Source organism: Neovison vison, chromosome 10 (genome assembly GCF_020171115.1).
Source record: "Neovison vison isolate M4711 chromosome 10, ASM_NN_V1, whole genome shotgun sequence".
Lineage (NCBI taxonomy): Eukaryota > Metazoa > Chordata > Mammalia > Carnivora > Mustelidae > Neogale > Neogale vison.
The window spans coordinates 66,646,743-66,664,018 of NC_058100.1; the positions used below are offsets into that span (position 1 = coordinate 66,646,743).

At 35.9% G+C, this 17,276-nt stretch overlaps 1 protein-coding gene across 4 annotated transcripts in view; it reads right to left on the reverse strand.

Annotated features, from left to right (window-relative positions):
* The window catches only part of ZBTB41 (zinc finger and BTB domain containing 41), a 52,562-nt gene that overhangs the window by 24,713 nt on the left and 10,573 nt on the right, over positions 1 to 17,276 (reverse strand). For 2 of the 4 annotated variants that reach the window (XM_044267536.1, XM_044267538.1), the window contains exons 4-9: positions 17,114 to 17,183; positions 14,435 to 14,582; positions 10,806 to 10,935; positions 5,012 to 5,107; positions 3,511 to 3,617; positions 1,833 to 1,938 (exon numbers count right to left, since the gene is read on the reverse strand). In XM_044267536.1, the coding sequence (XP_044123471.1) occupies positions 1,833 to 1,938; positions 3,511 to 3,617; positions 5,012 to 5,107; positions 10,806 to 10,935; positions 14,435 to 14,582; positions 17,114 to 17,183 (657 nt within the window). The remainder of the gene's footprint in view (positions 1 to 1,832; positions 1,939 to 3,510; positions 3,618 to 5,011; positions 5,108 to 10,805; positions 10,936 to 14,434; positions 14,583 to 17,113; positions 17,184 to 17,276) is intronic. The other 2 variants (XM_044267537.1, XM_044267539.1) reach the window with 1 other exon arrangement.

The following is a 17,276-nucleotide window of genomic DNA, read 5'->3' on the forward strand; positions in this document are numbered from 1 at the left end:
CTGACTGAGCCACCCAGGTGCCCCCTTATTTCCTTTTCGATACAGCATCATATATATCTTTCTATTCTAGCACTTAGTAAGATTCCTATTATCTCATGAATACAAGAATTCAAGACTATAATGAATACACTGATTCAATGAGTGAATCACTGAACAAAATCAGTGAAAGAAAATATAAACCAGTATATGGAAATATAAAAAACAGATACAAATCAGCACTTCCTACTCTTCTTCAAAATGGTCTATCACACACTACATTTAAATATATTACGTATATTTCATTGATCATGCTCAGTATATTAACCTAAGCTTCTTGACACCTGGACCATGTCTATTACTTAGCGTTTGTTCCAACATCTAGTCCAAGAACATGGGTTCTCTGAACATTTTACACTCAACAACTCATCTCAGTTAAACTTCGACTAAACCTTATTAAAAATTTGGTGTTGAAAATAAAAAGAGACCAAAAAAACAGACTTTTAGAGAATAAACTGATAGTTATCAGAGAGAGATGGGCAGGGGGAATAGGTGAAACAGGCTGAGGATTTAGAAGTACATTTATCTGGCCAAAATTAACAAAACAGGAAACAACATGTGTTGGAGAGGATGTGGAGAAAGGGGAACCCTCTTCCACTGTTGGTGGGAATGCAAGTTGGTGCAGCCTCTTTGGAGAACAGTGTGGAGATTCCTCAAGAAATTAAAAATAGAGCTTCCCTATGACCCTGCAATTGCACTCCTGGGTATTTACCCCAAAGATACAGATGTCGTGAAAAGAAGGGCCATCTGTACCCCCAATGTTTATAGCAGCAATGGCCACAGTCGCCAAACTATGGAAAGAACCAAGATGCCCTTCAACGGATGAATGGATAAGATGTGGTCCATATACACTATGGAGTATTATGCCTCCATCAGAAAGGATGAATACCCAACTTTTGTAGCAACATGGACGGGACTGGAAGAGATTATGCTGAGTGAAATCAGTCAAGCAGAGAGAGTCAATTATCATATGGTTTCACTTATTTGTGGAGCATAACAAATAGCATGGAGGACAAGGGGCATTAGAGAGGAGTAGGGAATTTGGGTAAATTGGAAGGGGCGGTGAACCATGAGAGACTATGGACTCTGAAAAACAATCTGAGGGGTTTGAAGTGGCGGGGGGGTGGGAGGTTGGGGTACCAGGTGGTGGGTATTATAGAGGGCACGGCTTGCATGGAGCACTGGGCGTGGTGAAAAAATAATGAATAATGTTTTTCTGAAAATAAATAAATTGAAAAAAAAAAAGAAGTACATTTATCATGATGATCACTGAATAATGTATAGAATTGTTGAATCACTATATTGTATATCTGAAACTAATATAATATTATATGTTAAGTATATTGGAATTACAAAAAAAGTTGGTGTTTAGGACAGCACATGCCTCCTTCAAATAAAATACCACTTTAAATGCTCAGTGTGCTTAAAAAGAAATTAAATTCTGACTAGAAAGTGTCTCAATAATTGCTCTTATTAAGTATAATATACAGGCAGCACACTTATATTTTTAGGTAAGAGCCACAGCAACCAAAGATAAATGAAATGCCCAAAGAATTTCTAGATTTTATATTAATCATTAACTTCAACGTCTACCACCTTTAGCCTAAGTCAAATGAAAACAAGTAAAACAAAAATGTTTCATTCAGTTCCTTTAGGTCTGCAGAGAAGGAACAGAAGCCAGAAAAACAGAGCTAGTTAACTTATCCCCAGCTAAACAAATAAACTATGAGGCAAGTTATAACTTTCCTCTAACTTACACTTATCCAATGTAGTAATCAAATTGCTTTTTCACTTACTTTTGCCACACCTTCTCTCCCAGGTGTACACTTTTGTAATGAACAGTGAGATGATCCCTACGACCAAAACATTTTCCACATTCTTCACACTGATGAGCCTTCTCACCTTAAAGACCCAGATATTTTGATTATAATATGCACTTCACTTCTACCTCCAGAAATATTATCAAACAGTAAGATAACATAGTGGGAAATACACCAGAAAAGTAAAGCCACCCTTTATTCTGGGCTATTTGCTTTATATTCTTAATCAAGTATCTTTCTTCAGTGAATCTATGCTTATTTTCATGGATGTGAGCCCTTTTCCCTCACTTGGAAAAGAAACCACTTGGATTTTTGCTGTAGATTTCAAATCTTACGTTTCAACATAACACAGCAAAATAAATGAAATTACTTCAAACCTCAGTAACTTTCTGGGAGTAGAGTAGGTCTAGATGTCAAACACTTCAAATGAAAATATAGTGAATCAAGAAGAGGCTGTTTTACTGTTGATAAAAAGGACCTGAACATTTTCAGATCTTTGCTGTATTTTTTTTTTAAGGATTTCATTTATTTATTTGAGAAAGACAGTGAGCAAGAGAGCACAAGCAGGATGGAGGAGTAGGAGGAGAGAGAGAAGCAGACTCCCCATTGAACAGGGAGACCGACAAGGGGCTCGATCCCAGGACCCTGAGATCACAACCTGAGCTGAACGTAGATGCTTAACCAACTGAGCCACTCTGGCACCCCTCTTTGTACTTCATTTTTAAAGTATTTTTTATCTGTGGGGATTTCACACATTTATTTGTAATGAGCCAAAATACAAATATGATGTAAAATTCCAGATGAGTCTCACTTCTCATCTCTATTCTTATATTCAGTTACAAAGGCTTGCCTTTAAAAACCACTGTCTTAACTTAATCCAGTATGCAATTAAAGCATGTGATCTCTAGAATTAGGAATTTAGAATTCTCCTCCTGAAAATGAAAATGTGTAATTTCAGTGAAAAGGTCACCAGACTGTTAGCATCTCTTAAAAGTATTGATAACAACTGCACCCTGCAACCTCACTGAGATCATGTAAGAAAATAATTAAAATAATAAATAATAATAAATAAAAATAATTTGCATACTTTATATTTAGATTATGTTTATAATAATAATAATCACCTGTTCTACTGTGCTCATAGACGGCTCCTTCCCATTATTGTGCTCATATAGTTGACTTTCTAAGCACTTCCTGAACGTCAATCCAGAGAAAAATATTGAAAGAAAGCCCCAGAATATAAAAATTATAAATATGGTATAAAGATCTGAAACTGATCAGGATTATTAAGGTACTCTTTTCCAAAAACAGGGTTTTAAAAATTCCTCTTACATAAACTTTAAAACCCAACTATAATCATTTCTCTTCAAATACATTTTGCTAACAAATTATTGCAGACATCTACATAACATATAAAATGCAAATTTTGAGAATTTGATGAAAATAAACATCAAAATATAGTCTATAGTCATAACAGGTAACCAAATGATTAAAATTACAGTGAACAAAAACATGGCACAAAATTATGTTCCTTTCAGATATTTAAAAAAAAGTTTTCAGAATCAGCATTATCAATGATAAATTATCAAAATTATAGCCAACATAAACATGTAGGAGCTTTTTCAAGGATTTTGTAAACATCATTACAAAGTACCTGAATGTATTTTTTTGTGCTTTGTAAGATGGTCATGACGAATAAACGTTTTCCCACATTCATCACATTCGTATCTTTTATCATCGTGATGTACTCGTAAGTGAAGCCTATAAAGAAAAGAAAAAGTTGAAGACCATAAAACCTGGTGACACCAAAGGAAAAATCTTGATTAACTCTAACTAAGGGAAACTGGGTTGTTTACTCACCCACCTTCATACATTATTTGCTCCACTTCTATGACTTTCATCTTTCCCCACTCTCTTACTACCTAACTCCAGGGTTTCTACTCATCTCTTTCAAAAAAAGAAACACCTCAACATCTGCACATACACTATGTCTCCAAGACCTTCCTTCCTGACCTAGATCCTAAATCTACTTCACTGAACATACGAAATGTCTAGGGTCACTATCTGACTGGTGGAGTTTCAGAGACAGCAAAAGTAGGAATGAGCTGGGAGGAATCAGAATCAGACAAATGGGTAAGTGACTTACACTCATGATAGAGCAAATAATTAAGAATTAACCCTTCTCTGTACAACTGATACCACTTACAAATCAACACATGAGAATTTAGTAAATTTTATAAGTAATCAACTTTCTGACAATTACATTTTGTTACTTTTTTCACACTACTCACTTTGGTTGTAGTTCATTTTATAGTCATTTTATAGTGTAGTTCATTTTATAGTCACCCAAAGATAGATTATAAAAGGTTTAAATTATTAAAATTCAATTAACTTGAATTATTTTTAGCACCATAATCCTCCACCTATAAATATCCCAGTGAAATGAATAGCTTTCCCATTCAAGTTGCAAAACAGATACTGATTCCACAACAAAAGATGTAGTTCATCTACATCTAACTACATGTAAAATTAAAAATTTTTTTAAAAAGAGGTAAATAATAAGTGAAAGTGCAAACATTAAAGCCTTAAGATTAAAAGCCCCAAGAGCATTAGTAAACCTGTAAAATGTACACATGTTTCACAGAAGGTAGTTATTTATTTATTCAGGAAAAAGCCAACTTTTCATAGACTGGAAATGTGGTCAGGTATTCAGCTATTAAAAACAGTTAGGTTACAACTAATACACAGAAGATTTTCCAACACTTAGAGTCCTAGAATTTTCAATTTTGCCATACTTCATACCAAAATATTCTCAGATGATCAAGAGTAATGAAATATACTAAGGTTAGAATATCAGAGTTTTAATGAGCTTTGATTCAAAGAAAAGTAATGCAATAAACATTTAAATGACAGTTACTTGGACAGTAAAGCATTTAGCAAACTTGGTGATGAAATATTTAATATTTTGCACTATAGAATAAAGACTATTAAAAGTTGTAATGTTGGGGAAAGTCTGTAAGAAAAGTTTTTTTGCATAACTTTATTTATTGTAAGTGCTAAGAAATGTTTTAATTCAACAAACAACTAATGCAATGATAAAATGGAATTAAAATAATTTATCTTACCTAATATAGGGGGAAAATGGCTTGACTTACCTGTATGAACTTCCATGACGGAAACTTTGCCCACAGATACTACACAGATGAGGTTTTTCTCCACTGTGGATTCTCAAATGTTCTTTCAAAGTAGTCCTGTGTTAAAAAAATATACATTTATCTAAAGACTTCTATTGTCAATATTTATATTAAGGAGGTTTTCAGGGGTGCCTCGGTGGCTCCGTCACTTAAGCATCGGACTCCTGATTTCAGCTCAGGTCATGATCTCAGGGTTGTGAGACCAAGCCCTGCATAGGGCTCCATGCTGAGTGTGGAGCTTCCTTAAGATTCTCTCTCTCTCCCCCCCTTTCTCTGCTCCTACCCCTGCTTTCATTCTCTCTCAGGCACGATTTTCAGAAAGCTTACTAGAAAGATATTCAAGCTAACAGATCTTATGTCAATTTTCCCTTTCTCCTATAGTATTTTCACTTTTTATTGGGTTAGTCTCACCAGTGCATAATCATGCCTGTTTTGTCTCTCTCCTTTAAAAACACATACACATACACAAAATTAACTTTGGCTTCCTTTGCCATCAACTTAAGCAGCTATCAAGAAGTACAACAAAAGGGGCGCCTAGGTAGCTCAGTGGGTTAAGCCTCTGTTTTCGGCTCAGGTCGTGCGTGATCCCAGGGTCCTGGGATCGAGCCCTGCACTGGACTCTCTGTTCTGAGGGGAGCCTGATTCCCCCTCTCTCTCTGCCTGCCTCTCTGCCTACTTGTGATCTCTCTGTCAAATAAATGAATAAAATCGTTAAAAAAAAGTACAATAAAAAATGCTCAACTGTACTACTGCGTTAGGTAAAGCTGATGTGAATTTTAGCAGAGAGAATTTAATAATATATAAACAATCCAGTTTATCAGTACCATTCCTTTCAAATATGTGCTCAGTAATCTGTGAAAAGAATGTTTTAGGGCAAAGAAAGCTTTACAGGTCCTTGTAACTTCCAGATGCCAATGTGAAAAAGGAAAACCATATAAAGAATACAATTACTGGGACGCCTGGGTGGCGCAGTTGGTTGGACGACTGCCTTCGGCTCAGGGCGTGATCCTGGAGTCCCAGGATCGAGTCCCACATCAGGCTCCCAGCTCCATGTGGAGTCTGCTTCGCTCTCTGACCTTCTCCTCGCTCATGCTCTCTCTCACTGTCTCTCTCTCTCAAATAAATAAATAAAATCTTTAAAAAAAAAAAAAAAAAAAAGAATACAATTACTGTCATTCCTAAATCCTCCAGCCCTACTAACCTGGGATGGACTTGTTAAAATAAAAAACAGAGATTAGCCTTGAAAATTCCCCGAGCAGACAAGTTCTACAAACAAAGCCTAACATAGCTTATTTTGCAAGGGTAACTTGCACTGGGTCATTTGTTTACGCCTCTGAAAACCATAGGCAAAACCTAACCCCTTTCCCAAGGCTGATGTGAGGTAACCATTAACCCATTCCCTATCACTTAAGAAAATCCTGATGTCACAACCAACCACTGTAAAGAATAATCAGTCACTGCTTTCTCATTGTATAAGCTGCATAAAACAACATACCTGAGTCTCATTCTGTGTTTTGGTTGGAGTGTTCTTAGTTGCAAACTCTCTTTTTATAGATGCACAATAAGGTTTTACTAATTACTACTTTGATGATGCACTGGTTTTACTTCTGAACAGGGTATTGTCCAACCATTGCTGCTCCAAACACACAGCTAGCATTTCCTATAGTTCTAACACTCAGAAATTTCCTACATATGTAAAGTTCTGAGTAAGGACAGGAAAGTTATTTTGGGAGGAAAGACAGCAAAAGGCAATGTGTCTGACTTTGGCAGGCTTTTTACTGTTTCTACTACTTGCATTTATTTTAATCCCACATCTAGTGAGTATTAAGGCTGAACCTGAAATGAAGGCAGATCTATGCCAGTAGATGGTGCTCTTCTACAAGGCCCATCAACACTTGACAGGAGCATCTGCAGGTATATTCTGCTTTGTAGAAATTATCCCTAGAACTATTCCAGACCCCTACCTACTAGGTAATTAAAAGTGAAAAGATAGAGTGTTTTAATTTTTGGTTTGCTTTTTGTTTTTATAGAAAGACTTTTAAGAAAAAAGAATGTATAATGCATAAAATGAACTAGATCCATCTGTAAGTTTTCATGTAAATATAGCATACTGATTTTCCTATTTTACCATCATATCAATTTGATATTTTAAGATCATGGCACTTCTAATGTTTTAAAATTATGGAACTTTTATTTAATGAAGGCTATAAAATGTATACATATTTTTAAAAGACTTCTATTATTACACTTCAATGCAGGATGAGACCTAGAACATTGTTATACCTTAGAATGCCTCTACATATTCCTCCTTGATTTCTCAGAGATAACTATTTATGTTAACCATTCCCTTTCTTCTTTGTTTTACTACCTAGCAGTATATATATACTACGTATTTTTGAAAAACAGTAGCAAGCACAAATCTAACAATATTGCTACTATTAGGTAAAGAGCCTACAGAAATAGTATGAACAGTGTCTCTGTATCAAAGTCTGGCTGTAGCTTGCCTGAGCACTGGCAAAAGCCCTTTCCAACATGTCAGCAGGTAAGGTCAAAAATGAATACTGGAAAAGAGAGCACATCACAATTAGAGCATCTGACAATCTAGAGTGGATCAGGTACTAGAAGTCCAACAGAAATACAGCCAACGTAAATAGGCTGCTGTATATATTTTGCTTCTAAGCTTACTATGAATTACGTCTAATTTTCAGAGACAGGCTGAAAAAGAACATTTCTGTGAAATAAAACAAGTATGGTTAAATCAAGTAGCAAGGAATAAATACAATAGTAGGAACCTCACTAGCATGCACATACTATACAGTGGCAGAGTACAGATAACAATTTGAATCAGGGAGAAGGAAATGGGGAACTGCTATTCATTGGGTACTTTCAGTTGCACAAGATGGGTAAATTCTAGAGGCCTGCTGTACAACATTATGCCATAACACAATAATAATACTGTATTAGTAACTTAATACTATATTATAACTTAGTAACAATACTGTATTATACACTTAAACATTTGTTAAGAGGGTAGACCTCATGTCAAATGTTCTTACCACAGAAAATAAAAAATAAATTTTGGGATCAGACCTACTCTTGCATTTTGTCCCCTATTTAAAAGAGGCACATGCCAGCAGGGATCTAAGCAATGACAACTTCAGTCTGTCCCATGGCATTACTACTACTAGTGTGGACTGTCTTCCATTGTTACACATGTTGCACATCTGACAACTTGGAAACTTCATGCACCATCCTCCTATGAATTCCTTTTGCCTCTTTTCAGGATTAGAATTTCTATCTCCTGAAGCCCTTGTCTTCCTCTTCATTGGTTTATGTTCTCATTCTGGTGAATGAGAATTCAGCTGCTTCATGAGAAAGAATACATTAAAGGCCACTTTCTGATGTCATAAAAAATGTCTTAATAATCCTCAGACCTGATTGTCAGTTTGACTAAGAACAGAATTCTAGCTGGAAATAAGCTTCTTTAAGAATCTTCAAAGTCGTGGGGGGTGCCTCAGTGGCTCATGGGTTAAAACCTCTGCCTTCAGCTCAGGTCAGGATCTCAGGGTCCTGGGATCGAGCCCCACATCGCATCAGGCTCTCTGCTCAGCAGGGAGCCTGTTCCCTAACCCCCACCCTCTCTCCCCCTGCTTCTCTGCCTACTTATGATCTCTGTCAAATTAATAAATAAAATCTTAAAAAAAAAAAAAAAAGAATCTTCAAAGTTGGGGCGCCTGGGTGGCTCAGTGGGTTAAAGCCTCAGCCTTTGGCTCAGGTCATGATGGTCCCAGGATCCTGGGATCAGGCCCCACATCTGGCTCTCTGCTCAGTGGGGAGTCTGCTTCCCCCTTTCTCTCTGCCTGCCTCTCTGCCTACCTGTGATCTCTCTCTACCAAATAAATAAATAAAATCTTAAAAAAAAGAAAATCTTCAAAGTAACACTGTATCATCTTATTTCTAGTGTTGCTGTTCAGAGAGATGTCCAAGTAATTCTAATTCGTAACTCAGTATATGTAACTTTTTTACCCTGAACAATTAGAAGCTTCACTTTGTCCCCAGTGTTCTGAAATACCACAGTGATGTATCTGGGAGTAGGTTTATTTTCATCTGATGTCCTAAGCATTTGATGGATAATTTTAGTCTGGCAACACATGTCCTTCAGTTTTGGGAAATTATCTTGAATTATTCAGTGATGATTTTTCCCTTGCTATTTTCATTGTTTGCTCTTTCTTTCTAGACATCTTGACTGTTCTCTAATGTTCTAATCCTTATTTTACAATTGTTCAATTTTTTGCTCTTTATCTTTTGGGAGATTCCCTCAACTTTGTTCTTTAATTCTTTGTTCTTCAATCCATTAAGGTCTTTACTTTGTCTATTATGCCTTGAATTTCTGAGAGCTCTGATCTGTTACAGCATCCTGTTCTTGTCGAATGGATTCTAGATCTTCAACTAAGGCTATTCATAATATGAATATTTTTCTCATGAAGCGCCCAGTTGTTTACTTATTTTCTTGCTAGTTTTCTTCTTTCTGAATAATGTTTCCTTCAAGGTTTTTTTTTTTCTTCTTCTTCCTGACTATGTTAGAACCTAGCTTCTGTGTTAAATGTTTTCCTTCTGTGTTTAACTCTTCTGTCTGTCTGTGACTATGTGTGATAGACTAAAATGCAGACGGCACAATAAAAGAGCATGCAGGAGTGGGCCTTGATGACTAGGCTTCACAGTAGGTGACCTGAGTGTACTATTTGTTAGGGAATATATTTGCCCTTTGGTTTTTCAGATTGTCAGGGAATTGTTCTCTAACCTACTGCCTGGGGGCTAAAATCTAAAATCCAAAATCTCAGCAGGGATAAGGCCTGGGACTCACTGCTTTCAGCATTCAGAATACATTCATCATGTAACAACACTGTATACTTCAGTCCAGGTATCTTTTAAATTGGGATAGGTGTTGGTGCTCAGCAGCAATGACCTGTATGGGTGGCAGAAGAAAATCCAAATAATCTAACTTCTAAGAAGTTTTTACTCTAGTGTTCCTGTTCTGCCTCTCCTTTGCCCTAGTTCCAGATGTACCTGATATTGCCCACTCCTATACCTTTTGTGGATTCTATGATGTAAACCATGTTCTTGATTTCTCCAATGCCACCTTAGGATTTATTTTCTTATATCTGCTAAGTCAGTTTCCACTGATCAATCTGCTTTCTAGCTTCCAATCTGTGTTACTCTTGTCACACTTCTGTTCTGTTCTCCCTGTCTTCGTAGCTTACTGTCTTTTAAGTGAGTCTACCAGTCAATAACCTTTAACGTAGTTTTAGTGGGGTTTCAGAAAGAGACAAAGTGGTATCTATGTGAAATGTATCTACTAGGGGCACCTAGGTGGCTCAGTTGGTTAAGCCTCTGCCTTTGACTCAGGTCATGATCTCAGGGTCCTGGAATCGAGTCCTGCTTTGGGCTCTCTGCTCAGCAGGGAACCTGCTTCCCTCTCTGTCTCTGCTTGCCTCTCTGTCTAACAGTGATCTCGCTCTGTCAAATAAATTAATAAAATCTTTAAAAAAAGAAAAAATTTACCATTTATACCTGCATATCCTTTCATACCAACTTCTATAGCATTTTATGTTATTTCTTCTTGTGTCCTTAAATTCCAAATTAAAGTATAATTTAAGTATATTTGGCATTACCCTAATCCTTATAAACTATATTCATTAATTATTTCTATATAACGGGTACCAGGATTTTTCTGGGTGTAGAGATAATTCCTCACCTTTCTCGTACTGATTTTCCACAGATAAAGCAAGTCCATTTTCTCTTTCCACCATGGGTACATTCTATATGGCGTTTCAAATTTCCAGTGTCATTAAACTGGCGACCACATATATCACATGGAAAAGGACCTAAAAAGGAAAGAAAAGTGTATATTTAAAATTTAAAGAATAGATACTAAATTAAATTAAATAGGTATATTATGGATGTTTATCTACCACTATAAATGCATGTATTATAACACAATGCAGTTATTCACTTAACAGTTTTCTCTTCTCTTTAGATTGTTTATTCCTAGAAGTCAAGTTACAATCATCCCTGTATGCCTAGAGCTCAGTTTAGGGTATGGCATCTAATATAATAAATGCTGTATAATCTAATGGGTCAATAACCTGAAATGGCCAATTCCTAGTTTGAAATCAGACTGGAACAAAGTAAAAAACGTTACATATCAGATTTCTGGGAAAAGGTGGTACTGAGAAACTTTGGAAGAATAAACAAAGGACTTTAGAGAGTTCATAAACTGGAAATGAACTGCTGTTCCTCAAAAACACAAATTTTTAATGATGTTGCCTAGACTGAAAATATTGTAGACTCTACTGTGAACTTTAATGAGAAATTAATCGTAACTGAAAAATGGGAAGAAAATGGCATTTGGACACTGAAATTCAGAAGCATGTCTATAAGTAGAATTGTTCAGTAGCCACAGTAGTTTTGGGGGAGTTTCAACATATTTTTGAGAGATGACCTCAAAATATATTAAGTATCTTTAACATATTCTCATTTAAAATCTCTAATATTTCATCTTCCATGAGGTCTGAGCCTTTTATTCATTTATTAACTAATTCAACAAGTATTTATTGATTCTTAATTCATATCTAGCACTGGGTTAAATAAAGTAGTGAGTGCTACGGAAAATCCCTCTACCTCCTCTTACAACCCTCTCCCACCCCAGAAAAAATTCCAAGAAGGTGGAAAAAAAGAGATTCTGTATTTGCACAGTTAAAAGATAAATAGATGTAGCAAATAAAAGTGAGATGAGCATATTATGGCAAGTGTATGTTAGGCAAACAGTGAAATAATTGTATGTATTCCTGAAGGCTCCAGCTGGGTAAAGAAAGGAGCATTCTCTTTCATGTTCAGTTATCTACCAGTCCATCAAAGGAAATACCGATGCTCTTTCCCCTATATTAAATGCCCAGTTTTGCATGCAGTTAAACCTCCTTGAACTTGTATTTATGAAGCTATGCTCAGAAATTACTAAATCAGTTTTCGTGTCCTCTAAATAGGATAAAATTAGAAGATTTGACTTTAAAGCCAACTATGATTTTTATACTTATATACACAGAGATATAGTAAATATTCTTCTACCCTAACTGTTCAGACTGTATTTCTTAGAAATTTCTCCCTCTGATTTACAGAATATATAATCCAAATGTATGTCCTTGAATAACCTAAAGCAGTAATACACACAGCAGTAATTACACTGTCTGTAATACACAGTAATATACACGACCATCAGCATCAGCATCACCTGCAAACGTGTTAGCAATGCAGCTTCTTGGGCACCCCCAGACTTGAACCACTCACCTAATATACAGTGACTCAAGTAAACAGAAGCATAGAGGTGTGATGTATGTATACATAAAATGTATATACTACATATTATAATTTTATGTACAAATAGTATACATATATAAAACATATGCACATAGTTCTAGTTCAACCACCTTTTCAGGAATGCCTTCTTCAGTAATTCTAACTGCTATCAGTTCAAGGATCTGCTTGTATAATTTTACTGATAGGAAAATAACTATTGTGCAAGATAAGCCACTTCAATTTATAAGTTCCAATACTTTATAAAATTTCTAAATTGAAACTAAACTTATACCTTAGGATATTCACTTGATAGTCTTATAATGTCTATGTATTTACTAAATGATACATTTAACAAATGTTGAAATAGAAAATCTGGAACAGAAAAAGGAAGTGGAAGCAACTATGTTAACCATAAAAATTACTATGTTTTGCATGTTTCTATAACAAGGGACAAAAAGATTACTTATGGTTTTCATCTCAAAAAGGAAGAAGTCCCCAATTCCCCAAAAGAAATTCTTTTTCCTAGAACTAATGTATAAAGAAATTTCTCACATGGAACATGCGATCATGAATAGGTCTCTAAGTACAGTTCTAGTTAGTATAAAAACTGCTTCATATGATGGCTTCTTAGAAATGCTAAGGTGAAATACTCTGATAGAACAACTTACTAAAGGCCAATCAAAAAGTACTAAGAAAATACTCTTCCCGCATACATGTCTCATATAATAAAATTGCAAAGACTAAAGGTTCCTTATAGCACAATTGTTCTACCTTTCCCAGACAAATTATTGCAAAGCTCTTTCAAATAAGTTTAAGACCCGATGTCACCATAATTACCCACCTCTTGAGAATGTACTTCTCAATATCCTTCTTGAATGCAGTATTCAGAAATGAATGCAATATTCCAGATGAAATTAAAATCAGTGAGATAATTACCTCCCTGATTTTGAACAACAGATTTTTATTAATATAGTTTAAAACTATAGTGGTTTTTGTCAGCAATTTTCTTGGTTCAGATTGTGCCTAAAAACCTTCTGCTTTTAAGCCCATCTATAGAGGAGTTCGACTTCTGTACCGTTTTATAGTTCTGCAATCCTCAATGAGTAAAAGTCAGATAATTCCCATGTTTATGATTTTGTATTTACTCTTAATTAATTTTAACTTAATTTATTTTAACCTTTTCTATAGCACAAGATTTTTTTTACATTTTTATTTCCTGCCATATCAACTACCTCTGCCAGCTGTCATCCACAAATTTTTCATAAGCACTAAGTATATATTTTTATCTAAGTTGTCAATAAAAAACATTGACTAGGACAGGCAAAAAACTGCTTTCTGCTTGGAAGACAGCTATGCTTACCACTATACCACCAAATGCTGCAGAGCAAACAGCCTCTACTTTGGACTAGAATAATTCCTTATCAGTATTAACTGTCATAAATGTACCTAACTGTACTACCATCTAGCACACAAGTTTCCACCGTGGCCATAGCATTAGACAGAGGTTTCATCAAACACAATAGGGAATTCCGCATATACTAGTTCATTTCATTTCCAGAGAAATGAGATTTTTCCAAAACAAAAATGCCTTATTCAAGCACTCACAGACCTATCCAACAATCAACTGTGAATAAAAATAGTTTATGACCACAGGCACATCTGCTACCAAAACAGAACTTAAACATATTTAGTTGTCTGCAGGAACAGCAACAAGACCACTGTTCCTCCCAATTTATCTGACTTCCTTCTCCTACGTGGTTCAATAGCAGCAGGCTCCTCGAGCATTATGTGATCATCAATAATTACTATGACTGGGGTGCCTGGGTGGCTTAGTCTGTTGATCTTGACTCTTGATTTCAGCTCAGGTCATGATCTCAGATTTATGAAATTGAGCCGCATGTCAGGCATGCAGAGTCTGCTTGAGATCGTCTCCTTCGCCCTCTGCCTCTCCCTCCCGCAAAATAAATAAAATCTTAAAATTAAAAAAATAATTGCCATGACTGTTCTTAGGAAAAGTAATTTGCATATTACCCAGATGGAACTTTTCTTGATGCTTTAACCTTGCAAATCGTGATTTGAAATGTTCTTCGCAATAGGTACACTTAAAAGGCTTATCTTGAGAATGTAGAATCATATGTTCCTCCAAGTGTGGTCTTCGAGTAAAGGATTTCTTACAAATCTAAAATAAAATGTACACAAAATGTAAGGGAACATGGATGAAAAATTAAAATACCACGCTCATGATGTAAAATAAACATATAAATTCAAGTATTAAAGAGAAATTGCTTCCAACAGAAAAGTTACCAAACGTATAATCAAATTCTCATTGTACAGAAAAAAATGCCTTGGAGGAATTATAGTATGGGGTTATTTTAAATTTGTACTAAAGGTAGCTGAATTTCAACTCCATACATTTCTAACAGGCTAATTTCTAGGATTACACAGTAATCTCAGTATCTTAATTCTAGTCAGTGTTTCTAAAATCAATTAAATTTATATTTTAAATCACTTATATGTCATGAATAAAATGGTTTATTTTATTGTTGCCATATATTTAATTAGCAAAGGAATAAGAAACCACAGAAAAATAATTTTAGAATTTATCTCTTAAAGTAGTCAAAAGTAAGAGATACAGCTTTTTTTTTTTTTAAAGAATTTATTTATTTATTTGACAGAGAGAGATCACAAGTAGGCAGAGAGGCAGGCAGAGAGAGAGAGGAGGAAGCAGGCTCCCCGCTGAGCAGAGACCCCGATGCGGGACTCGATCCCAGGACCCTGGGATCATGACCTGAGCCGAAGGCAGTGGCTTAACCCACTGAGCCACCCAGGCGCCCGAGATACAGCTTTTTAAAGAAATCTGGCAGACATGAGATTTAAAAAGGGGGAGGTCAATGCAGGTTCATCATTGTAACAGATATACTGATGGGAGAATGCTGATAATGGGGGTGGCTATGCATTTGTGGAGGCAGGGGGCATATGAAAAATCATTATACTTTCCTAAAAAAATATGCTATAAAACTCTTAAATGTTCTAAAATAATAAAGTCTTAAATTTTTTTTTTTTTTTTTATTAAAAGGGGGAGAGGAGAACGGGCTACTAGGATGACAATGACAGCCACAATAAAACAGTAATAGAGCATGTACTATACACCAGGCTCCATGCTAAATAATTCATGGTTTATTTTACTTAATTCTCACAATAATCCTATGAGGTAGATATAATTATTATCATCATTTTACAGCTGAGGATGATGAAGCTTAGCAAGGAGAAGAAAGCAACTTATGTAGATCCAAATAGTTAATAATCAACTTTAATCCCTAGAAGCTGAAATGAGAGAAATGGTGGTAATTTTGCTGTATACATAAACTGAAGCCTGAAAATAAGGAAGACAAGTGAGAGCTTGTGACTCCCTCAAAACAATATTTACCTATATACCTATATATTTACCTATATTCAAACAATAGTACCTATAAAAAGTACTTTAGGGGGTGTGGTAGGCTATCTAAAAATTCTTTGCTACTACTGAAAAAACAGAAACTAATCCCTATCCCCTTAAATCTGACCTGGCTATAGTGACTTGTCTGAACAACAGAATGGGCTGAAAGTGATGCTGTCTAATTTCTGAAGCTAGGCCATTAAAAAATCTGATAGTTTTGGGGTGCTTCGGTGCCTCAACTGGTTAAGCATCTGACTCTTGATTTCGGCTCAGGTTATCGTGTCGTGGGATTGAGCCCCACATCAGGCTCCATGCTTGGTGGGAAGTCTGCTTGAGATTCTCTCCCTCCCCCCTCTGCTCTTTCCCCCCCTACTGGTATGTGTTCTCACTCTAAAAATAAATAAATCTGGGGCGCCTGGGTGGCTCAGTGGGTTAAAGCCTCTGCCTTCGGCTCAGGTCATGATCCCAGGGTCCTGGGATCGAGCCCCACATCAGGCTCTCTGCTCAGCGGGGAGCCTGCTTCCTCCTCTCTCTGCCTGCCTCTCTGCCTACTTGTGATCTCTCTCTGTCAAATAAATTAAAAATTCTTAAAAAAAAAAATAAATAAATCTTTTTTTTTTTTTTTAAAAGTCTGATAGTTTTTACTTATGCTTCTTGGAGCTTAGCTACCATGATAGAAAGAAGATTAAGTAGCCTCTTGAGCAGACTACTTGTAGAGAAGAATCAAGGTCTCTAGCCAACTGTCCCTGCCGAGCTCCTTGTTGTCAGCCAACGCCAAGTTCCAGCCATGTGAGTGAGCCACTTGGAAGTGGATCCACACCAAACCAGATCACCTGTATCAGCCAAAAACAACTGAGTGATTTCAGCTGACACCATGTGGAACAGAATTACCCAGCAAAGCTGTGCTCTAAATTTAGATTACTGACCCATAAAATGGTGGGATATAATAAAACAGTTGTTAAAGACCACTAAGTTTTGAGATAGATAACCAGAAGCGGGGGGGCGGGGGAGGGATTCTAACATAAATTTTAACCCCTACTTATACACTAATGTCAGTTTATATATAAAAATTAAGATTTCCATCAGGTCCACCATCTAAAAACTAACCTCTATGGTGCTTAATTTACAAAAATTAGGATAACCTTGTATAAAAAAAAAAAATGATTCTAAAAGTGAGATATGTTAGGTTTTGTATTACTCTAAAATCTAATTACCTTCCCCAAAGGTAACATTACATTTATTTTGGTTTTCTACTACAAATGAAAAGCTCTTACATCACATTTCCAACTTTCACTCTTGGTCTTCTTAATGGAAATAAATTCTTGAGCATTTTCAGGATGAAATCTACAAGAAAAAAAAAGACTATTAGGAAAAGAATGTATTAGTTAAGTCCATGTTCCTTACGATCTGTCAACAGTGATTATAAGAATCAGGTGC